The sequence below is a fragment of the Oncorhynchus keta genome, chromosome 10 (assembly GCF_023373465.1).
Source record: "Oncorhynchus keta strain PuntledgeMale-10-30-2019 chromosome 10, Oket_V2, whole genome shotgun sequence".
Lineage (NCBI taxonomy): Eukaryota > Metazoa > Chordata > Actinopteri > Salmoniformes > Salmonidae > Oncorhynchus > Oncorhynchus keta.
Window position 1 is genome coordinate 79,247,393 of NC_068430.1, and position 26,699 is coordinate 79,274,091.

Genomic DNA, 26,699 nt, shown 5'->3' on the forward strand with positions numbered 1-26,699 from the left:
CACCAGCAGCTGGATTAGGCTTAACTAATACTGTTATCAGTAGGTAACCTACCATCACCAGCAGCTGGATTAGGCTTAACTAATACTGTTATCAGTAGGTAACCTACCATCACCAGCAGCTGGATTAGGCTTAACTAATACTGTTATCAGTAGGTAACCTACCATCACCAGCAGCTGGATTAGGCTTAACTAATACTGTTATCAGTAGGTAACCTACCATCACCAGCAGCTGGATTAGGCTTAACTAATACTGTTATCAGTAGGTTACCATCAGCTGGATTAGGTAAACTGTTATCAGTAGGTAACCATCACCAGCAGCTGGATTAGGCTTAACTAATACTGTTATCAGTAGGTAACCTACCATCACCAGCAGCTGGATTAGGCTTAACTAATACTGTTATCAGTAGGTAACCTACCATCACCAGCAGCTGGATTAGGCTTAACTAATACTGTTATCAGTAGGTAACCTACCATCACCAGCATGTCCTTCAGTCTCTCGATGGCTTTTCCATTGGCTCTCCTACGCGACTCAAAGGAGGTCAGGACAACACTGGGGGAAATGGTAAGATGATATACAATCTGTAACATTTACATCCATGGCAACAGGAACGTGTCATGTTCTATTCATTTTATTTCTATGACCTGTAAGAAACAGTATCTATGAGAGGAGTCAGGTTCTATTTCACCTATTGCACCTCTGAGCCAGTAGCAGTGGGTGGCAGGCCGGTGTGTATGTATGTGTATATGATCTATATCACCTACATCTGCGCCAGTATCAGTGGGTGGCAGGCCGGTGTGATCTATATCACCTACATCTGCGCCAGTATCAGTGGGTGGCAGGCCGGTGTGTGTGTATGATCTATATCACCTACATCTGCGCCAGTATCAGTGGGTGGCAGGCCGGTGTGTGTGTATGTGTGTATGATCTATATCACCTACATCTGCGCCAGTATCAGTGGATGGCAGGCCGGTGTGTGTGTATGTGTGTATGATCTATATCACCTACATCTGCGACAGTATCAGCGGCAGGACAAAGGCCTCTGAGGACAGGTATCTCAGAGTGGACTGGGCCGGTCCTGGTAGACTGTCCACACACACAGCTGTTACATTAAACACTGTAGCGCTGCCCACGAACGGACCACAGCTGGAGGAAGGTTCGAACCTGGGGGTACAGTGCTTTGCAAGTACAGTGCTTTGCAGATTGGAAGAAACCTTGAGAGGAATCAGACTCAAGGAACCAGAGGAGTAATTTATGATCTGTTTCTATTTCTTTCATAATTACTGTTGGAGGGTGATGCTAGTAGAGAGAAATAGAAGAGAAAGAGAGGCGGGAGGTCTTACTGGTGGAGGGTGATTCTAGTAGAGAGAAATAGAAGAGAAAGAGAGGAGAAAGAGAGGAGGGAGGTGTTACTGGTGGAGGGTGATTCTAGTAGAGAGAAACAGAAGAGAAAGAGAGGAGAAAGAGAGGAGGGAGGTGTTACTGGTGGAGGGTGATTCTAGTAGAGAGAAACAGAAGAGAAAGAGAGGAGAAAGAGAGGAGGGAGGTCTTACTGGTGGAGGTTACTTCCTAGTAGAGAGAAATAGAAGAGAAAGAGAGGAGAAAAGAGGAGGGAGGACTGGTGGAGGTGATGACTGCCATGATGAGACCCAGTAGTAACATGAAGTGGAACAGAACTGAAGAACTGGAGGCACGGAACATTCTCTGGGCCGGAACACAGCACTGGAGAACTGTCAACTGGGAGGAGGAGGGGGATGAGGGGGAGAGAGAGAGGAGAAAGAGAGAGGAGGGAGGTCTTACTGGTGGAGGGTGATTCTAGTAGAGAGAAACAGTAGAGAAAGAGAGTAAACATGAAGTGGAGGGTGATTCTAGTAGAGAGAAAGAGAAGAGAAAGAGAGGAGAAAGAGAGGAGGGAGGTCTTACTGGTGGAGGGTGATTCTAGTAGAGAGAAAGAGAAGAGAAAGAGAGGAGAAAGAGAGGATGGAGGTGTTACTGGTGGAGGGTGATTCTACTTAGAGAGAAAGAGAAGAGAAAGAGAGGAGAAAGAGAGGAGGAGGTGTTACTGGTGGAGGGTGATTCTAGTAGAGAGAAAGAGAAGAGAAAGAGAGGAGATTTAGAGGAGGGAGGTGTTACTGGTGGAGGGTGATTCTAGTAGAGAGAAAGAGAAGAGAAAGAGAGGAGATTTAGGAGGGAGGTGTTACTGGTGGATACAGATTCTAGTAGAGAGAAAGAGAAGAGAAAGAGAGGAGAAAGAGAGGAGGAGGTGTTACTGGTGGAGGGTGATTCTAGTAGAGAGAAACAGAAGAGAAAGAGAGGAGAAAGAGAGGAGGGAGGTGTTACACTGTGGGGTCAGATTCTTAGAGAGAATAAGGGGGAAGATTAGGAAGACTAAAAGAGAGGGAGGGACATTTTAGAGAAGTATTGATTGATTTAAGAGAGATTAGATATTTATTAATTTAGAGGAGAGGAGGGAGGTTTACTGGTGGAGGGGTGATTCTAGTAGAGAGAAAGAGAAGAGAAAGAGAGGAGAAAGAGAGGAGGGAGGAGAGAGAGGGTGATTCTATTAGAGAGAAACAGAAGAGAAAGAGAGGAGAAAGAGAGGAGGGAGGTGTTACTGGTGGAGGGTGATTCTAGTAGAGAGAAACAGAAGAGAAAGAGAGGAGAAAGAGAGGAGGGAGGTGTTACTGGTGGAGGGCAGATTCTAGTAGAGAGAAACAGAAGAGAAAGAGAGAGAAAGAGAGGAGGGAAATTACTGGTGGAGGGTTATTACGAGGGTGATATTACATATGAGACCCAGTAGTAACATGAAGAGAAACAGAACTGAAAGATAGGAGGCACGGAACATATTGGGCCGGAACACATACTGGATTATTCAACTGGGGATTAGGATTGAGGGGGATTTAGAGATGAGAGATTTAACAAGAGATTTAGAGAGGGATTAGAGAGGGGGAGAAAGAGGGGGACATTATTTATTAGATATTATTATTTACATAGATTCTAGATAATTAGAGAGGAGAAATTTATTACATTTATTATTATTAGATTAGGGGATATTATTTTATTATTATTATTTGTTAGGGGATATTTATTACATTTATTTAAATAGAGGGAGGTCAGATTTATTGGGATTTATTACATATTTATTACATTTATTAGAGATTTATTATAGGGGGAATTCTATTTACATATTATTATTTATATTATTTATTATTTATATTTATTATTTTATATTAATATTATTTAGATATATTTATTACATTTATTTAGGATTTTATTTACACATTTAGGGTTATTTATTATTATTATTATTACTTATTATTATTTATTTATTACATTATATTACTATTTATTTATTCCTTAGAGGGGGATAGATATTTATTAGGGATTTAGATTTATTATTATTATTACATTTATTATTTATTACATATTATTTTATTTACCATTATTTACATATTTTACATTACATATTTACATATTTATTTATTTATTCAATTATTTTTATATATTTATTACATTTATTACTATATTAGACTATTCTATTTACATATTTTATTAATTTTATTACATTTATTATTTATTAGAAAATATATAGAGATATTATTACATTTATTCATTTATTTACATTTATTACTTAGACATGACATTTTAACATATTAGAGATTCAGGAAGAGATTCTATTTATTAAGACATTTAGAGCATAAATTACATTTATTAATTAGATATTATTACATTTAATTTCATATATACATATATTTATTACATTTAGAGATTATTTATCACATTTACATATTATTTACATGATTACTTAGGGGGACGATTAGAAATAGAGACAGAAATATTTAATAGATTTCTATTTATTAATTTTTCCTGATTTATTACATATTATTGTTAGGATTTACAATTATATAGATGGAGAATTTATTACATTGGGATTGAGAGATTAGGGATTTATTAGGGAGAATTTATTATTATTAGAGATTATTTCATTACATATATTATTACATAGTTATTAGAGAGGGGTGAATTCTACATATTACATTTTATTCTTACATGCCAAATATATATATATACATATTACATTTTTATTATATTCATTTTATTACATAGTTTATGCTTATTATTACAATTGGGATTTATTCAATTACTCAATTATTTATTACATTTAGAGACATTTATTTTATTTAGATATTGCTATTACAATAGACAGGAGAGATTATTACAGGATTTACATATTTATTCTACATTTAAATTTTAGATTACATTTTATTATTTACAGATTTAGTTTACATATTTATTATTTAATCCTGGGGATTATTATTACTTTAAATTATTACATATTATTATTATTATTATTACATATTTATTACTACGGGAGAGACATTTATTTTTTTATTACATTTATTATATTTATATTATTACATTTATCCTATTTACAATTTAGATAGAGGGAGATTAACATAGATATTTAGATGGATTTATTATTTTTTTACATATTTATTATTTATTACATCAGAGATGATTTATTATATTTATTATATTAAACATATATTAAGAGGGATCTATATAGAAGATTATTTATTTATTATTATATTTAGATATTATTATTTATATTATTACAGAGGAGGGAATACATTTACAGACAAGAGAGAGATTATTAATTTTATTATAGGAGATTATAAGGGAGGGTTAAAATTAGGAGAGATTATTTTTATTTATATAGAGGAGAGATATAGAGGGAAAGATTAACATTTATTTAAATATTTAGGGGATGGAGAGAAGACATAAAAGATATTTTATTATTTACAGAGATTATTATATTTATTTATTTACTTTATTAGATAATTTTATTTTACTATTTACATATTATTTTTTTATTAGGGGGGAATTTATTATATCGGCTCCATTAGATTTTTCTATTTACATATTATTATTTTTAATATATTTATTTACATATTATTTTACATAAATTCTTTATTTATATATTTACATATTATTTTTTTTACACATTTATTACATTTATTACATTTATTTATTATTATTATTTTATTACATTTATTATTTTATTTTATTATTACATATTTACATATTACATTTATTATATATTTACATATTAGGAGATATTTACATTTATTATTAGATTAAGGAGATTTATTACATATTATTTTAGAGATTTATTATTTACATATTATAGATTATATTATTATTACATTTATTTGGCATTAGATTACATAGAGGAGAGATTATATTATATTATTATTTACATTTATATTATTAGGGGAGAGAGGGATTAAGAGATATTAGGACATAGGGGGATTTACATATTTAGGGAGGAGAGAGATTACATAAAGACTGTTATTTAGAGATTTTTTAGAAATTTTTACACGATTACATATTATTATTACATATTTATTTTTAGCAGCAATATTTTGACATTTGTTAATTACTAGTTATTTACATATTTATTACATTTTAATTTCTATTTTATATTACATTTTTTTATTTATTTTACATTTATTACTATTATTACATATTTATTACATATTATTCATTTATTATTATTTTATTTACATTTATTTATTATTGTTTATTTCATATTTATTACATATTTTATTATTATATTATTTACATATTTAATAGAAGGAGAAGAGATTAGAGAGAGAGGGAGAGGAGAGAGGGAGTTGAGGAGACACAGGAGATTAGAGAGAGAGACAGAGAGATTTAGACTTATTATTTGATAGAGATTATTTAGATATTTATTATTACTAGATCTGGCTGAGAAGAGGGGAGAGATAGGCTGAAAGAGTGGATTATTATTATTTATTATATTATTATTAGAATATTTTATTATATTATTATTTTTTACAGGGAGACAGATTACATATTATTACATTTTTATTTTATTTATTATTATTATTTATTGATTTACATATATATTACATATTATTATTACATACTGGGAAGAGATTAGGAAAGGACTTATTTACAGGAGAGATGGATTTAGATTAAGATTTATATATTAGATTATTTATTATTCCAGATTTATTATTAGACATAGAGAGGGATTCCAGGGGAGACAGAGAGTATGGAGCCATTTACTACCTCAGAGATTTCCAGAGAGAGAGCCACCATTACAGACATTATTAGTCAGAGAGAGGACAGATCAGATTAGGAGGGACATAGAGATTTATTTGTTAAGAGAGATATTAGATTAGATATATATTTACATAACAATATTTGTTATTTATTAATTTACATTGTCATTGTTACATATTTATGCATATATTATTACATATTTTATTTACATACATTCCTCACAATTATTTATATATTACACTAGATTATTACACATTTTACATGAAATTTTATATTAGGAATATTTATTAAATATTTTTACGACAACATATTTATTTTTTTTTTAATTTAGAGAGGATATTATTATTATTACTTAGAGAGAGGAGGACATATTAGAGACACAGAGAGAGGGAGATTTTATATATTACATAGTTATTATTTATTATTTATTATTATTACATATATTATATTATTATTATTATTATTATTTACATATTTAGAGGGGGATATTATATTAGAGATTATGGTCAGAGATACATTATTATCATATATATTATTAGAGAGGATTACATAGGGGAGGAGACAGATTTATTTATTATTTTTAGAGATTTATATTTAATATTTATACTATAGAGAGAGGAAAGATATAGATAGAGAGGGAGAGATTTACTACATATTATTAGACAGAGACATTTAGAGATTTACATAGGGGAGAGAGAGGAGAGAGAGACAGAGAGAGAGGAGAACAGAGGAAAAGGTGATTAGAGAGAGAGGGGGAGAGGAGAGAGGGAGAGAGACATAGAGACATTTACAGACAGAGGGAGAGACTTTCTAATTTTTAGCCTTCAAGGGACATTAGAGACACACTTATTTAGATATTAGACAGAGACAGAGAGGAGATAAGAGAGAGAGGGGGGAGACAGAGATATTTTTACATATTTTAGTCAATTTCTTTCATTATTTATTTATTTATTTTTCTATTTATTTACACATTTATTTACATATTTAAATATTATTTACATATTTTGAGAAGAGATATAGACATAAGAGGAGAGAGATTGATTATTAAGAGATACATTACATTAGAGATTGATTCAGAGACAGGTTATTATTATTAGATATGAACATATTGATTATTATTTATTGGACAGAACATATTTTATTTATACGATTACAGGTTTAGAGGGATTGATTATTATTATTAGATGGGAGAGGGGGAGATATTTATGGGGAGGAGAGACAGGGATTAGAGACTTAGAGAGAGAGGAGAGAGGATCTAAAGAGAGAGGGGGAGATTGGAGAGATGAGAGAAAGAGAGAGAGAGAGGGGGAAGAGAGGGAGAGAGAACACATTATTTAGAGAGAGGGAGAGAGATTATTATTTACAGGAGAGAGGAAGATTTAGATAGGGAGAACAGGACATTTATTATTAGATAGAGGGGACTAAGAGTTAATTATTATATATTACAGATTTTTGGAGGGGACAAGGGAGATTATTTACATAGAGATAAATAGAGGGAGATTAGGAGATTGATATTATTATTTTAGAGAGAGATTGTTTATTATTATTATTATTTTTAGAGAGATTATTTAGATATCCCAGAGAGATTATTTAGATTCTTTAATATTACAGATATATATTATTATTTTGATTATAAAGATTTAGATTTATAGAGAGAGACAGAGAGAGATTTATTATTAGAGAGACAGATATTTTTATTATTTAAAAACATATTATTATTTACATATGAGATTAGATATTTACATATTTCATATTATTATTATATATACATATTTACATATTAACATTATTATTTATTATATTAGAGATATATTTTATTAGGAGGGAGAGAGATATTTTATTATTATTTACATTTATTTATTATTATTAGAGGGAGATTATTAGAGGATTATTTACATAGGGAGAAAGATTAACATATTTAGGATATTTATTATTTTTATAAGAGATTAGAGATATTTTTAGAGAATATTACATATTTAGGGGGAAAGGAGAGGATTAGAGAGGGACATTAGAGATTATTAGGACATATTATTATTCAGACAGCATTATTTACATATTTATTAGGAAATTATTAGAGAAAGACATTTATCGATTATTTACATATTTATATTATTATTATTTATTAATTTATTTACAGGAGATTTATATCAGAGGGAGAGAGACCTCCAGAGGGAGAGATTATAAGAGAGGATTTAGGATAACAGGACAATTTATTTACAGATATTTAGATAGATTACAGGATTAGTTTGAGGGGGTTATTGAGAATTCACACAGATATTATTATTATTATTTATTTTACTATTTACCTTAAACCATTTTACATATTTAATATTATTCTATTTTATGTATTTTATAATATTATTTACATATTTATTATTAATTACATATATTATTTATTATTTATTATTTACAATTATATTTATTACTTTTATTTATTATTATACTTATATTATTTACATATTTACATATTTTTATTTTTTTATTTATTTAATTATATTAAATATGGACAATTTATTTATTACATATCATTTATAATTACATATTATATTATTATTATTTATTATTATTTTATTTATTAGGTCATTAGATATTATATTACATATTTATTATTTACCATTTTATTACATATTTAGACAGGAGGGACATATTTACATAGGAGAGAGAGAGAATTTTTTTTTATTATTTATTTAGAGGAGAGGGGGGAGAGAGGGATTATTTATTATTATTATTACATATTATTAAGGATTATTTAATATTTTTAGATTATTTTTACAGAGAGAGATTTAGAGAGAGAGAGAGAGAGAGATTAGAGAGAGATTAGAGAGAGAGGAGAGAGGAAAGAGAGAGAGAAATATTATTATTATATTAAAGAGATTTACATAGAGATTAGAGAGAGAGAGAGAGAAAGAGAGATTATTTATTTAAGAGATTATTTAGGAGAGAGAGACAGAGAGGGAGATATTTAGATAAAGAGATTAGACACATTTATTAGAAATTAGAGAGAGATTTAGAGAGATTTAGAAACAGTATATTTACATATTATTACATATTTAGATTTAGAGAGAGACAGAGATTAGCTTATTAGAGAGAGAGAGATAAGATGAGGGATTAGAGATTTACATAGAGATATATAGAGGAGATTAGAGAGATTATAGATTTACATTGTCAGAGGGGAGACAGAGAGGGGGATTTAGAGAGAGAGAACAGATTTACATAGAGAGGGAGAGAGAGATTACATTTTATTTACAGAGAGATTAGCTTATTTAGAGATTATTATTCTCACATATTATTACAGAGAGGGAGAGAGACATATTAAGAGAGTCAGAGAGAGAGATCCAGAGAGAGAGAGAGAGAGAGAGAGATTTAGAGAGAGAGCCAGAGAGAGGAGACAGAGAGAGAAAGAGAGATAGAGAGAGAGAGAGAGAGAGAGCCAGAGAGAGAGAGAGATAGACACCAGAGAGAGACAGACACAGCAGAGAGAGAGCAGAGAGACACAGACATATTTATTAACACACATATTTAGAGAGATTATTTATAGTTATTATTATTGACATATTTTTTATTTATTTATTTTATTTACATATTTTAGGAGATATTTACATATTAGGAGATTATTATTACATATTACGAGAGGGGAAAGATTAGACATATTTATTAGAGATTAGGGAGAGGGAGAGAGATGATAGAGAGGGGGAGAGAGAGGGGGAAGATTATTTTAGATTATGACAGAGAGAGAGAGAGAGATTTGGGAGGAGAGAGAGGAGATATTTTTAAGAGGGGACAGAGAGAGAGAGAGAGAAATTATTATATTATTATTTAGATAGAGGGAGAGAGAGAGAGAGAGGGAGAGATTTATTAGATTTAGAGAGACTTTGACATAGATTACTGTTAGAGATTAGAGAGGGAGAGATTTATTTTATTATTTATTATTATTTTAGAGATTACAGATTATTACAGGATTATATTATTATTTACATCATTTTTAGAGGGAGAGAGAGGATTAGGAGGAGAGAGGAGATAGAGGGGAGAGATTATTATTATTTTATACACATATTACATATTTATTTACATTATATTTTTATTATTATTATTTTATTTATACATATTATATTTTTACATATTTATATTATTTATCATATTTATTATTATTATATACATATTTTTTAATTATTATTATTTATATATGTATTTACTATATATTATATTAAAGATTATTTAGCTTAAACATATTATGATTCTTATTTATATTATTATTTAATATTTACATATTATTATTTCCATAGGGATTTACATATTAGAGAGAGGGGAGAGAGAGGGAGAGAGAGGGGAGAGAGAGGAGAGAGAGAGAGAGGAGATTTACAGATATTAGGGGGGAGATTAGAGGAGGGAGAGAGAGAGAGGGATATTAGAGAGGATATTTATTTAGGATTATTATTAATTAGAGGGGTATTATATATAGGGAGAGATTTACAGAGAGATTAGGGGGATATTAGAGGGGAGAGATATTATTATTAGAGAGAGGGAGAGAGGGGGATTATTTAGATTATTAGAGAGATATTTTTTAGATTATTAGATAGGGATTATTATTTAGATAGGGAGAGACATTAGAGGGAGATTTAGATTTTATTAGAGGGGGAGATAGAGACATATTAGAGACAGAGAGAGAGATATTTATTATTAGGGAAACAGAGAGAGAGCATATTATTAGAGAACAGATTATTTACAGAGAGAGGGGGAGAGAGAGGGGAAAGATCCATTACAGACAGCATTAAAGACATATTTTATTTAGCACATATATTTTACATATATATACATTATTATTTACATATATATTTATATATTATTACACATATTATTTAATATATATTATTACATATTATTACATATATTTACATATATTTTACATTTAATACATATATTTACATATATATTTTACATATATTTATATATATATATATATGGATAGAGTATATAGAGAGGAGAGATAGAGATATAGGGGGAAAGAGGGGGAGACATTATTAGAGAGCATGGAAGCAGAAGTGAGCAATGAAACAGTGAGAGATGATGTGTTGAGAGAAAGAGTTATGTAAATAACAACAACACTCACCTTCTTAATGTAAAACACGGCCATGAGTTTGACTGTCTCTATAAATGGCAGCATGGGACAGTAGAACAGTCCTACCCAGGTGACCGTCTGACTGTACACCAGGTCTAGAACATTGAACGGGATCAGGAAATGCTGTTTCCCGACAAACGCGCCAGCCAAGACGATGGGTACCTGTCCACAAACCACCTGCGAGGAGGGATGAAGGGACGACAAGATGAAGGATACGGCTAGAAAACATCCAAAACACACGTTGCATAGTTAAAGTATTGTAGCAACCCAACACCTGGCAACCTTGTCAAGAAGTTTGGATCCCTTGATGCGACAGTTGTTGTGTTGACAGTTGCTGGACCCGGCTTCAAGTCCCAGTTGGTGGACCGGGCTTCAAGTCCCAGTTGGTGGACAACACACCAAGAAATAGTCTACAGGTGAAAATAGTATGAACTGATCTGAGATGATTGGACAGGTGAAAGTGCAGGTCCCACAGGTGAAAGTGCAGGTCCCACAAGTGCTCTGTTCCATTGGGCCAAATACGTTTTCATCAGAAATATTCCTTCAGAAAGCAGAAATATGAACTTACTTTCTAGGATAGGCGATGAAGAAGGTGTTGCAGAAACAGGCCAGGAAATCGAACACTGAGAGCTTGTACATCTCTTTACCAAACTGATTCTCCCAACACTGAGGACACACAGAGTATCAAGTCCATTTACTGTAGATGAAGTCCATTTAATACCACAGGTCTGTCAATATGTCAATATGATCTGTAGTTGTCAGCGATGGTTAGTCGTTATGACTCACTTCCTGTTGGCTGTTTTTGAAGAGGAAGAAGAGATACATCCCCAGACTGGCCAACTTCAGGAAGATACTCCTGGGAGCAGGAAGAGGAGGAGGAGCAGGATGAGGAGGAGCAGGATGTGGAGGAGCAGGATGAGGAGGAGGAGGAAGAGGAGGAGGAGGAGCAGGAAGAGGAGGAGGAGGAGGAGCAGGAAGAGGAGGAGGAGGAGGAGGAGGGAGGAGGAGGAGGAGGAGGAGGAGGAGGAGGAGGAGCAGGGAGAGGAGGAGGAGGAGCAGGAAGAGGAGGAGGAGGAGCAGGAAGAGGATGAGGAGGAGCAGGATGAGGAGGAGCAGGATGAGGAGGAGGAGGAGGAGGAAGAGGAAGAGGAGGAGGAGGAGCAGGAAGAGGAGGAGGAGGAGGAGGAAGAGGAGGAGGAGCAGGATGAGGAGGAGGAGGAGCAGGATGAGGAGGAGGAGCAGGATGAGGAGGAAGAGGAAGAGGAGGAGAAGAAGGTTGAAGAATTAAGATGATGAAGAGAGAACTTCTTTGATTATCAATATTTATGTATTGATATGATGATGATGTTGATGATGAGGATGATATGATGGTACCAATAAAGATTGGACATTTATGCTCCTACCTGACGAGGGTAGCATTGACCTGGGTGGTGAGGGAGTAATCCTCGAAGGAAGAGATATGGCGGAAGACGTGAGGCAGGAAGAAGTTGACCAGGGTGATGACGATGGGAGGAAGGTAATGGAGAAGCAACCGGAGGATCAAATAGTCTCCATTCTGAGAGAGGGGGAGAGAGATGGGGAGGGGGAGAGAGACGGGGAGGGGGGAGACGGGGAGGGGGAGGGGGAGAGAGATGGGGAGGGGGAGGGAGACGGGGAGGGGAGGGAGGAGGGGGAGGGGAGAGAGACGGGAGGGGGAGGGAGACGGGGAGGGGAGGGGGAAAGAGACGGGAGGGGAGGGAGACGGGGAGGGGGAGGGGGAGACGGGGAGGGGAGAGAGACGGGGAGGGGAGAGAGACAGGGGGGGGAGGGAGACAGGGAGGGGGGGGGAGAGACAGGGAGGGGAGGGGGAGAGAGATGGGGAGGGAGGGGGAGATGGGGAGGGGGAGGGGGAGGGAGGGGAGACGGGGAGGGGGAGGGGGAGGGAGAGGGAGACGGGGAGGGGGAGGGAGACGGGAGGGGAGGGAGACGGGGAGGGGGAGGGAGACGGGGAGGGTGAGGGAGACGGGGAGGGGGGCGACGGGGAGGGGGACAGATGGAGAGATGGGAGACGGGGAGGGGAGGGAGGAGTAAAAAGGTTGCCAAAATAATGAACCTGATAAATTGACTAAGTAATTAAATCAATAACTAACTAATACATGCACATGCACACTCACACACACACATACCCTCTCAGCCTTTGAGGCCATGGTGGCATAGTAGATGAGACAGAAGGCTCCGCCCAGTAGAACCAGGACCAGGAAGTGGAGCAGCCCTCGCAGGGAGTAGAGGTGTGTCCACTGACCCAACGTCCTCCTGGCCTCACGCTGCTGGAACCTCTCCTCTTCTAAGTATAACTGGGGAGGGAGGGGAGAGGGAGAGGGAGAGGGAGAGGGGAGGGAGAGGGAGAGGGAGAGGGAGAGGGAGAGGGAGAGGGAGAGGGAGAGGGGAGAGAGGGAGGGAGAGGGAGAGGGAGAGGAGGGAGGGGAGAGGGAGAGGGAGAGGGAGAGGGAGAGGGAGAGGGAGAGGGAGAGGGAGGGAGAGGGAGGGGGAGAGGGAGAGGGGAGGGGGAGGAGAGGGAGAGGGAGAGGGAGAGGGGAGAGGGAGAGGGAGAGGGGGAGAGGGAGAGGGAGAGGGAGAGGAGAGAGAGGAGGAGAGAGGAGAGGGAGAGGGAGAGGGAGGGGGAGGGAGAGGGAGAGGGAGAGGGAGAGGGAGAGGGAGAGGGGAGAGGGAGAGGGAGAGGAGAGGGAGAGGGAGATGGGGAGAGGAGAGGACAGGAGAGGGAGGGGAGGGAGAGGGAGAGGAACAGAGGGCAGAGGGAGATGGAGAGAGAGGAGAGGAACAGATGCAGAGGATGGAGAGAGAGAGAGAGGAACAGATGCAGAGGATGGAGAGAGAGAGGAACAGATGCAGAGGAATCATAATGGAGAGAGAGACAGAGGAACAGATGCAGAGGAATCATAATGGAGAGAGAGACAGAGGAACAGATGCAGAGGAATCATAATGGAGAGAGAGAGACAGAGGAACAGATGCAGAGGAATCATAATGGAGAGAGAGACAGCAGAGGAACAGATGCAGAGGAATCATAATGGAGAGAGAGACAGAGGAACAGATGCAGAGGAATCATAATGGAGAGAGAGAGAGAGGAACAGATGCAGAGGAATCATAATGGAGAGAGAGAGAGAGGAACAGATGCAGAGGAATCATAATGGAGAGAGAGACAGAGGAACAGATGCAGAGGAATCATAATGGAGAGAGAGACAGAGGAACAGATGCAGAGGAATCATAATGAGAGAGAGAGAGAGGAACAGATGCAGAGGAATCATAATGGAGAGAGAGAGAGAGGAACAGATGCAGAGGAATCATAATGGAGAGAGAGAGAGAGGAACAGATGCAGAGGAATCATAATGGAGAGAGAGAGAGGAACAGATGCAGAGGAATCATAATGGAGAGAGAGACAGAGGAACAGATGCAGAGGAATCATAATGGAGAGAGAGAGAGGAACAGATGCAGAGGAATCATAATGGAGAGAGAGAGAGAGGAACAGATGCAGAGGAATCATAATGGAGAGAGAGAGAGAGGAACAGATGCAGAGGAATCATAATGGAGAGAGAGAGAGAGGAACAGATGCAGAGGAATCATAATGGAGAGAGAGAGAGAGGAACAGATGCAGAGGAATCATAATGGAGAGAGAGACAGAGGAACAGATGCAGAGGAACACCTAATGGAGAGAGAGACAGAGGAACAGATGCAGAGGAATCATAATGAGAGAGAGACAGAGGAACAGATGCAGAGGAATCATAAAGAGAGAGAGGAACAGATGCAGAGGAATCATAATGGAGAGAGAGAGAGAGGAACAGATGCAGAGGAATCATAATAGAGAGACAGAGGAACAGATGCAGAGGAATCATAATGAGAGAGAGAGAGAGGAACAGATGCAGAGGAATCATAATGAGAAGAGAGAGAGGAACAGATGCAGAGGAATCTAATGGAGAGAGAGAGAGAGGAACAGATGCAGAGGAATCATAATGGAGAGAGAGAGAGAGGAACAGATGCAGAGGAATCATAATGGAACAGAGCAGGAATCATAATGGAGAGAGAGCTGAACAGATGCAGAGGAATCATAATGGAGAGAGAGAGAGAGAGGAACAGATGCAGAGGAATCATAATGAGAGAGAGAGAGAGAGGAACAGATGCAGACAGAATCACCCTAATGGATGAAGCTGAGAGGAGCAGAGGAACAGATGCAGAGGAACCATATGTGGAGAGCCCCCTCTAGCAACCACGGAACAGATGTCCTGTTTAAAAGAGTGATTCATTGGACCAGAGAGACTTTGAGAGGAACAGATGTTTCCCAGAGGACATCTTTAACAGCGTTAGCTACGTCCCATAAATCCTTCCTGAAGTGTGTTTTTTGCCAGAGGACATCATTGGTTTAGGCAGCGAAACAGTGGAACGATGCAGAGGAACATAATGGAGTTTGTCACCCCCCTCTGGCACCAGAGGAACTGATGCAGAGGAATCATAATAGACCAGGGCACAGACCCCCTCTGGACCAGATGCAGAGGAATCAATAATGTTGCTCTTTATTTAACCATTCAACAGTATAAAACCAGATTTGAATCATAAGGATAGAGAGAGCACCAGGTTAACAGATGCAGGGTGTGAATAACCATCCAGAGAGAGAGTGATTGAAAGGATGCAGAGGAATCTGTCATAATGGAGAGTGATTCAGAGATACTTTGGCCAGTAAGTGAGAGGAACAGATGCAGAGGAATCATAAAGGATCAATAATGTTGCTCAAATGTTGTTTTTTAGGAACCATGTTGTCAAAATGGAGAAGTCTCAGAGAACTGCAGAGGAATAATCACAGGTTTCCACAGTCTGATTGAAAGGATGCTGATAACTCTGCAATAGTTGTCAGGAGAGAGTCTTCAATCATTTTGCTGAGTCTGAATCTGTATTTAGTTGTCATGCTAGTGAGGGCTGAGAACAGACACAGGTACGTGGCTGAATAGGGCATCAGTGTCTTAACAGCGTGATTTGCCAAGGCAGGATACTCTGAGTGCAGCCCTATCCAGAAATCTGGCAGTGGCTTCTGATTAAATTCAATTTGCTATTTTGATGAGGCTGTTGTTCAGATATCGGTGGACTGGATGCAGGGCATGAAAGGGATAACGAATCCAGTTGTTTGTGTCGTCCGTTTCGGGAAAGTACCTGCGTAATTGTGCACCCAGCTCACTCAGGTGCTTCACTATATCACATTTGACATTGTCCGTAAGCTTGAGGTCATTTGCACACAGAATAATCATACAATGATGGAAAGACCTGTGTTAAGACCTTGTTAATGCAGACAGAGAGGAGCTCCAACTTCTTAATCATAGCCTCAATTTTGTCCCGCACATTGAATATAGTTGCGGAGAGTCCCTGTAATCCTAGATTCAGATCAAGAAAAAACATCACCCAGATTAGGGCTGGGCGATATGGCCAAAATATAATATCATGGTATTTTTAAAAAACTTGACGGTATGATGGTATTTGATGTTTTTTAAATAATAAAAGTTCTACATTTGTTTATGAGTAGTGCGTGACCCTAGGGTGGCAAAATATACATCTTTCTCCATTCTGATTGTTTTATACTGTTCAATTCAACTTCAACCCCCAAAAGTCATAATTTTCATCAATTCCTGCATCTGAGATCATTTCTCCACTGCCACGTAGGGCTGCACCATCTGAGATCATTTCTCCACTGCCACGTAGGGCTGCACCATCTGAGATCATTTCTCCACTGCCACGTAGGGCTGCACCATCTGAGATCATTTCTCCACTGCCACGTAGGGCTGCACCATCTGAGATCATTTCTCCACTGCCACGTAGGGCTGCACCATCTGAGATCATTTCTCCACTGCCACGTAGGGCTGCACCATCTGAGATCATTTCTCCACTGCCACGTAGGGCTGCACCATATGAGATCATTTCTCCACTGCCACGTAGGGCTGCACCATCTGAGATCATTTCTCCACTGCCACGTAGGGCTGCACCATCTGAGATCATTTCTCCACTGCCACGTAGGGCTGCACCATCTGAGATCATTTCTCCACTGCCACGTAGGGCTGCACCATCTGAGATCATTTCTCCACTGCCACGTAGGGCTGCACCATCTGAGATCATTTCTCCACTGCCACGTAGGGCTGCACCATCTGAGATCATTTCTCCACTGCCACGTAGGGCTGCACCATCTGAGATCATTTCTCCACTGCCACGTAGGGCTGCACCATATGAGATCATTTCTCCACTGCCACGTAGGGCTGCACCATCTGAGATCATTTCTCCACTGCCACGTAGGGCTGCACCATCTGAGATCATTTCTCCACTGCCACGTAGGGCTGCACCATATGAGATCATTTCTCCACTGCCACGTAGGGCTGCACCATCTGAGATCATTTCTCCACTGCCACGTAGGGCTGCACCATATGAGATCATTTCTCCACTGCCACGTAGGGCTGCACCATCTGAGATCATTTCTCCACTGCCACGTAGGGCTGCACCATATGAGATCATTTCTCCACTGCCACGTAGGGCTGCACCATCTGAGATCATTTCTCCACTGCCATGTAGGGCTGCACCATCTGAGATCATTTCTCCACTGCCACGTAGGGCTGCACCATCTGAGATCATTTCTCCACTGCCACGTAGGGCTGCACCATCTGAGATCATTTCTCCACTGCCACGTAGGGCTGCACCATATGAAATCATTTCTCCACTGCCACGTAGGGCTGCACCATCTGAGATCATTTCTCCACTGCCACGTAGGGCTGCACCATATGAGATCATTTCTCCACTGCCACGTAGGGCTGCACCATATGAGATCATTTCTCCACTGCCACGTAGGGCTGCACCATCTGAGATCATTTCTCCACTGCCACATAGGGCTGCACCATCTGAGATCATTTCTCCACTGCCACGTAGGGCTGCACCATCTGAGATCATTTCTCCACTGCCACGTAGGGCTGCACCATATGAGATCATTTCTCCACTGCCACGTAGGGCTGCACCATATGAGATCATTTCTCCACTGCCACGTAGGGCTGCACCATCTGAGATCATTTCTCCACTGCCACGTAGGGCTGCACCATATGAGATCATTTCTCCACTGCCACGTAGGGCTGCACCATCTGAGATCATTTCTCCACTGCCACGTAGGGCTGCACCATATGAGATCATTTCTCCACTGCCACGTAGGGCTGCACCATATGAGATCATTTCTCCACTGCCACGTAGGGCTGCACCATCTGAGATCATTTCTCCACTGCCACGTAGGGCTGCACCATATGAGATCATTTCTCCACTGCCACGTAGGGCTGCACCATCTGAGATCATTTCTCCACTGCCACGAGGGCTGCACCATATGAGATCATTTCTCCACTGCCACGAGAGGGCTGCACCATCTGAGATCATTTCTCCACTGCCACGTAGGGCTGTACCATCTGAGATCATTTCTCCACTGCCACGTAGGGCTGCACCATATGAGATCATTTCTCCACTGCCAAGTAGGGCTGCACCATATGAGATCATTTCTCCACTGCCACGTAGGGCTGCACCATCTGAGATCATTTCTCCACTGCCACGTAGGGCTGCACCATCTGAGATCATTTCTCCACTGCCACGTAGGGCTGCACCATATGAGATCATTTCTCCACTGCCACGTAGGGCTGCACCATATGAGATCATTTCTCCACTGCCACGTAGGGCTGCACCATATGAGATCATTTCTCCACTGCCACGTAGGGCTGCACCATCTGAGATCATTTCTCCACTGCCACGTAGGGCTGCACCATCTGAGATAATTTCTCCACTGCCACGTAGGGCTGCACCATCTGAGATCATTTCTCCACTGCCACGTAGGGCTGCACCATCTGAGATCATTTCTCCACTGCCACGTAGGGCTGCACCATATGAGATCATTTCTCCACTGCCACGTAGGGCTGCACCATCTGAGATCATTTCTCCACTGCCATGTAGGGCTGCACCATCTGAGATCATTTCTCCACTGCCACGTAGGGCTGCACCATCTGAGATCATTTCTCCACTGCCACGTAGGGCTGCACCATCTGAGATCATTTCTCCACTGCCACGTAGGGCTGCACCATCTGAGATCATTTCTCCACTGCCACGTAGGGCTGCACCATCTGAGATCATTTCTCCACTGCCACGTAGGGCTGCACCATCTGAGATCATTTCTCCACTGCCACGTAGGGCTGCACCATATGAGATAATTTCTCCACTGCCACGTAGGGCTGCACCATCTGAGATCATTTCTCCACTGCCACGTAGGGCTGCACCATATGAGATCATTTCTCCACTGCCACGTAGGGCTGCACCATCTGAGATCATTTCTCCACTGCCACGTAGGGCTGCACCATCTGAGATCATTTCTCCACTGCCACGTAGGGCTGCACCATCTGAGATCATTTCTCCACTGCCACGTAGGGCTGCACCATATGAGATCATTTCTCCACTGCCACGTAGGGCTGCACCATCTGAGATCATTTCTCCACTGCCATGTAGGGCTGCACCATCTGAGATCATTTCTCCACTGCCACGTAGGGCTGCACCATCTGAGATCATTTCTCCACTGCCACGTAGGGCTGCACCATCTGAGATCATTTCTCCACTGCCACGTAGGGCTGCACCATCTGAGATCATTTCTCCACTGCCACGTAGGGCTGCACCATTTGAGATAATTTCTCCACTGCCACGTAGGGCTGCACCATATGAGATCATTTCTCCACTGCCACGTAGGGCTGCACCATCTGAGATCATTTCTCCACTGCCACGTAGGGCTGCACCATCTGAGATCATTTCTCCACTGCCACGTAGGGCTGCACCATCTGAGATCATTTCTCCACTGCCACGTAGGGCTGCACCATCTGAGATCATTTCTCCACTGCCACGTAGGGCTGCACCATATGAGCAAGTCATCTGGGCCTTATTTTTAACCAAATGTTGCAATTGGACTTGCGATTTAGAGCAAAACACTTGGGTTAACTGTTGGAATCATGGGAATATAATGTCTATTCTAATTATATAGTTACAAACCAAACATTCAAATAGCGGTATAGAAGTTAAAGTAAAAACCCAAACCGGTCCGTGCATCAACACCGGTATATCACAAAAAAACGGTACACCGCCCATCCCTGACCCTGATTGGCCAGTCGTGTGAGAAACTCGTCATCATCAAGCGGTCAGACAATTATGGTCAGTAAAGGAAACTTTCAGCTCGTCTCTCAATTCATAAAAACGTGTCAATATTTTGCCCCTTGATAACCAGCTCACTTCTGTACGTTGTAAAAGTGTTACGTGGTCGCTGCCCATATCACTGCATAATGCTGAAAATATACGAGAGTTCAGGGGTCTTTCTTTAAGGATCTGCCCCTTTTTTCTTAATTTTCACTTAAAATGACATACCCAAACTGACTGCCTGTAGCTCAGGACCTGAAGCAAGGATATGCTTATTATTGACACCATTTGAAAGGAAACACTTTGAAGTTTGTGGAAATGTGAAATGAATGTAGGAGAATATAACACATTAGTTCTGGTAAAAGATAATACAAAGAAAAAAAAAAGAAAGGCCATAATGTATTATTCCAGCCCAGGTGCAATTTAGATGTTAGCCACTAGATGGCAGCAGTGTATGTGCAAAGTTTTAGACTGATCCAATGAACCATTGTATTTCTGTTCAAAATGTTGTCAAGACTGCCCAAATGTGCCTAATTGGAATATTAATAACTTTTCAAGTTCATAACTGTGCACTTTCTTCAAAAAATAGAGTGGTATTATTTCAATGTAATAGCTATTGTAAATTGGACAGTGCAGTTAGATTAACAAGAATGTAAGCTTTCTGCCAATATCAGATATGACTTTGTCCTGGAAATGTTTCTTGATACTTACAACCTCATGCTAATCGCATTAGCGCACATTAGCTCAACCGTCCCATGGGTGGGACACCGATCTGTAGAGATCCTTAAGAGGATTATTAATTAACAAAGGTACCTATTTTCATTGTAGTGTCCAAAACGTCTTTCAAGCTGTCAGGCATTCCCTTGGCAGCAAGAAAGAGCCTCTCGGTGGATGCTGCAGTGGACCCAAGTAGCATCGGGAGCAACTGCCTGCACGCGCATTAACACTCCACCATGTCTCCCTGTCATGGCTTTTGCGCCATCAGTACAGATACCAACATGAGCAGCAGCTACATTTGGCTACATATGGACCGTTAGTGGAATTCCCACGAGAGAGTAACGGTTAATGTGATTGGATGAGTAACGGTTAATGTGATTGGATGAGTAACGGTTAATGTGATTGGATGTTCATTATTTGACTAGGCTCCCTGTATTTGACATTGTGTTGTTATTTCGCTGAACACTGGATGGTTTCATTTAATTTTGGCAGTGAAACGAGGCTACTCTGTCGAGAGAGTAGAAATCACTTCTTTGGGGGCGTACCCCCGACGGTACTGCGCGTACCCCTGGGAATACCTGTGCTAAAGGGACAGTGTGTGTGTGTATGTCCTCACCAGGATAGTAAAACAAGGAACCTTTGGACAGGTGGGAACATTTAGCTAATTTAGATTTAGTGTTTAGGATTACAATTAGGGTTAGGGGTTAGGTTAGAGGTTAGGGGTTAGGTTAGAGGTTAGGTTTGGGGTTAGGGGTTAGGTTTAGGGGTTAGGTTTAGGGGTTAGGGATTAGGGGTTAGGTTTAGGGTCAGGGATTAGGTTTAGGGGTTAGGTTTAGGGTTAGGGGTAAGGTTTAGGGGTTAGGTTTAGGGTTAGGGGTTAGGTTTAGGGTTAGGGGTTAGGTTTAGGGTTAGGGGTTAGGTTTAGGGTTATGGGTTAGGTTTAGGGATAGGGGTTAGGTTTAGGGTTAGGGTTAGGGTTAGGGTTAGGGGTTAGGTTTAGGGTTAGGGGTTAGGGTTAGGCGTTAGGTTTAGGGTTAGGGGTTAGGTTTAGGGTTAGGGGTTAGGTTTAGGGTTAGGGGTTAGGTTTAGGGTTTGGGGTTAGGTTTAGGGTTAGGGGTTAGGTTTAGGGTTAGGGGTTAGGGTTAGGTTTAGGGTTAGGGGTTAGGTTTAGGGTTAGGGGTTAGGTTTAGGGTTAGGTTTAGGGTTAGGGTTAGGGGTTAGGTTTAGGGTTATGGGTTAGGTTTAGGGTTAGGGGTTAGGTTTAGGGTTAGGGGTTAGGGTTAGGGGTTAGGGGTTAGGGGTTAGGTTTAGGGTTAGGGGTTAGGTTTAGGGTTATGGTTAGGGGTTAGGGTTAGGTTTAGGGTTAGGGGTTAGGTTTAGGGTTAGGGGTTAGGTTTAGGGTCAGGGTTAGGTTTAGGGTTAGGGGTTAGGTTTAGGGTTAGGGGTTAGGTTTAGGGTTAGGTTTGGGGTTAGGGGTTAGGTTTAGGGTTAGGGGTTAGGTTTAGGGTTAGGGATTTATGGTTCAGGTTAGGGTTACTGTTAGGGTTAGATTAAGGGTCAGGGAAAATAGGATTTTGAATGGGAATCAATTGTTTGTTAAGGATAGTAAAACAACATGTGTGTGTCTGACCTGCGGACCACCATGACCAGACTGAGGATGAGGACGGTGAGGGTTCCGAGGAGGAAGAGGAGGGGCGTGTTCAGACACAGCAGGTCTAGAGAACTACGTGCATAGAACCCATAGAATACTGGAGAACGTTCTAGAAAACCCTGGAGGAGGGAGGGAAGAGAGGAAGGAGGGTGATCAAGAGGAAGAGAGAGAGGAGAGAGAGGGAGAAAGAGGGTTAAATCACACACACTGTACTCCACAGGAGGTTGGTGGCACTTTAATTGGGGAGGACAGGGCTTGTGGAATGACTGGAGCGAAAGGTGGAATGGTATCAAATACATCAAACACATGGTTTCATGTCATTCCATGTACTCTGTTCCAGCCATTACCATGGAAACATACAAAAATACCCAAAAATCTAAATCAAATTTATTTGTCACATAACACACGGTTAGCAGATGTTAGTGCGAGTGTAACGAAATGCTTGAGCCATCCTCCCCTCAGCAGCCTCCACTGCTGTACACATATACACACACACACACACGTATACACAGACAGACACACACACACACACACACACACACACACACACACACACACACACACACACACACACACACACACACACACACACACACACACACACACACACACACACACACACACACACACACACACACACACACACACACACACACACACACACACACATACACACACACACGTACACACACACACACACACACACACACACACACACACACACACACACACACACACACACACACACACACACACACACACACACTCACCGAACCAACGAAGAAGTCCAAAACCGAGTCATTGCCCTCAAACCTCAGTAGTCCTGCAACCACATCACAGAGCAACTTTCAACTAAGTATATGACGTTTTCCCACAACGACGCACATTATGAGAATATATTACCCACAAACCTCTGTCACCATCGCTGTCATAGACTGCTGTGGGTGTGAGTATAGTCCCTCCAATGACCAGACACAGGAGCAGGTTCAGGTAAAGCAAATATCTCAGGAAGACAAAATAAGCTTTCACACCTACACCGAATCTACCTGGAGGGGAGAGAGACAGGTGGTGATGCAGCAGGTATATATTACTGATATACACCTACACCGAATCTACCTGGAGGGGAGAGAGACAGGTGGTGATGCAGCAGGTATATATTACTGATATACACCTACACCGAATCTACCTGGAGGGGAGAGAGACAGGTGGTGATGCAGCAGGTATATATTACTGATATACACCTACACCGAATCTACCTGGAGGGGAGAGAGACAGGTGGTGGTGCAGCAGGTATATATTACTGATATACACCTACACCAAATCTACCTGGAGGGAGAGAGACAGGTGGTGATGCAGCAGGTATATATTACTGATATACACCTACACCGAATCTACCTGGAGGGGAGAGAGACAGGTGGTGATGCAGCAGGTATATATTACTGATATACACCTACACCGAATCTACCTGGAGGGAGAGAGACAGGTGGTGATGCAGCAGGTATATATTACTGATATACACCTACACCGAATCTACCTGGAGGGGAGAGAGACAGGTGGTGATGCAGCAGGTATATATTACTGATATACACCTACACCGAATCTACCTGGAGGGGAGAGAGACAGGTGGTGATGCAGCAGGTATATATTACTGATATACACCTACACCGAATCTACCTGGAGGGAGAGAGACAGGTGGTGATGCAGCAGGTATATATTACTGATATACACCTACACCGAATCTACCTGGAGGGAGAGAGACAGGTGGTGATGCAGCAGGTATATATTACTGATATACACCTACACCGAATCTACCTGGAGGGGAGAGAGACAGGTGGTGATGCAGCAGGTATATATTACTGATATACACCTACACCGAATCTACCTGGAGGGGAGAGAGACAGGTGGTGATGCAGCAGGTATATATTACTGATATACACCTACACCGAATCTACCTGGAGGGGAGAGAGACAGGTGGTGATGCAGCAGGTATATATTACTGATATACCTATCTACCTGATATACACCTGATATACACCTACACCGAATCTACCTGGAGGGGAGAGAGACAGGTGGTGATGCAGCAGGTATATATTACTGATATACACCTACACCGAATCTACCTGGAGGAGAGAGACAGGTGGTGATGCAGCAGGTATATATTACTGATATACACCTACACCGAATCTACCTGGAGGGGAGAGAGACAGGTGGTGATGCAGCAGGTATATATTACTGATATACACCTACACCGAATCTACCTGGAGGGGAGAGAGATATACACCTACACCGAATACCTGGAGGGGAGAGAGACAGGTGGTGATGCAGCAGGTATATATTACTGATATACACCTACACCGAATCTACCTGGAGGGAGAGAGACAGGTGGTGATGCAGCAGGTATATATTACTGATATACACCTACACCGAATCTACCTGGAGGGGAGAGAGACAGGTGGTGATGCAGCAGGTATATATTACTGATATACACCTACACCGAATCTACCTGGAGGGGAGAGAGACAGGTGGTGATGCAGCAGGTATATATTACTGATATACACCTACACCGAATCTACCTGGAGGGGAGAGAGACAGGTGGTGATGCAGCAGGTATATATTACTGATATACACCTACACCGAATCTACCTGGAGGAGAGAGACAGGTGGTGATGCAGCAGGTATATATTACTGATATACACCTACACCGAATCTACCTGGAGGGAGAGAGACAGGTGGTGATGCAGCAGGTATATATTACTGATATACACCTACACCGAATCTACCTGGAGGAGAGAGACAGGTGGTGGTGCAGCAGGTATATATTACTGATATACACCTACACCGAATCTACCTGGAGGGAGAGAGACAGGTGGTGATGCAGCAGGTATATATTACTGATATACACCTACACCGAATCTACCTGGAGGGAGAGAGACAGGTGGTGATGCAGCAGGTATATATTACTGATATACACCTACACCGAATCTACCTGGAGGAGAGAGACAGGTGGTGATGCAGCAGGTATATATTACTGATATACACCTACACCGAATCTACCTGGAGGGGAGAGAGACAGTGTGGTGATGCAGCAGGTATATATTACTGATATACACCTACACCGAATCTACCTGGAGGGAGAGAGACAGGTGGTGATGCAGCAGGTATATATTACTGATATACACCTACACCGAATCTACCTGGAGGGGAGAGAGACAGGTGGTGATGCAGCAGGTATATATTACTGATATACACCTACACCGAATCTACCTGGAGGAGAGAGACAGGTGGTGATGCAGCAGGTATATATTACTGATATACACCTACACCGAATCTACCTGGAGGGGAGAGAGACAGGTGGTGATGCAGCAGGTATATATTACTGATATACACCTACACCGAATCTACCTGGAGGGAGAGAGACAGGTGGTGATGCAGCAGGTATATATTACTGATATACACCTACACCGAATCTACCTGGAGGGGAGAGAGACAGGTGGTGATGCAGCAGGTATATATTACTGATATACACCTACACCGAATCTACCTGGAGGGGAGAGAGACAGGTGGTGATGCAGCAGGTATATATTACTGATATACACCTACACCGAATCTACCTGGAGGAGAGAGACAGGTGGTGATGCAGCAGGTATATATTACTGATATACACCTACACCGAATCTACCTGGAGGAGAGAGACAGGTGGTGATGCAGCAGGTATATATTACTGATATACACCTACACCGAATCTACCTGGAGGGAGAGAGACAGGTGGTGATGCAGCAGGTATATATTACTGATATACACCTACACCGAATCTACCTGGAGGGGAGAGAGACAGGTGGTGATGCAGCAGGTATATATTACTGATATACACCTACACCGAATCTACCTGGAGGGGAGAGAGACAGGTG

General features: G+C 40.6%; 1 protein-coding gene across 1 annotated transcript in view; it reads right to left on the minus strand.

The window, feature by feature from the left end:
* Nucleotides 1-23,883, minus strand: part of tmc8 (transmembrane channel-like 8) — a gene marked incomplete at its 5' end in the record, with an annotated part of 27,431 nt that extends 3,548 nt beyond the window's left edge. Inside the window, 13 exon segments of the mRNA XM_052526104.1 lie at nucleotides 472-550; nucleotides 1,007-1,162; nucleotides 1,552-1,572; nucleotides 1,626-1,735; nucleotides 11,199-11,341; nucleotides 11,344-11,384; nucleotides 11,776-11,873; nucleotides 11,994-12,063; nucleotides 12,611-12,762; nucleotides 13,373-13,573; nucleotides 22,746-22,910; nucleotides 23,562-23,614; nucleotides 23,703-23,883. Coding sequence (XP_052382064.1) covers nucleotides 472-550; nucleotides 1,007-1,162; nucleotides 1,552-1,572; nucleotides 1,626-1,735; nucleotides 11,199-11,341; nucleotides 11,344-11,384; nucleotides 11,776-11,873; nucleotides 11,994-12,063; nucleotides 12,611-12,762; nucleotides 13,373-13,573; nucleotides 22,746-22,910; nucleotides 23,562-23,614; nucleotides 23,703-23,883 — 1,470 coding nt within the window.
* Nucleotides 23,884-26,699: the final 2,816 nt, after the last annotated feature.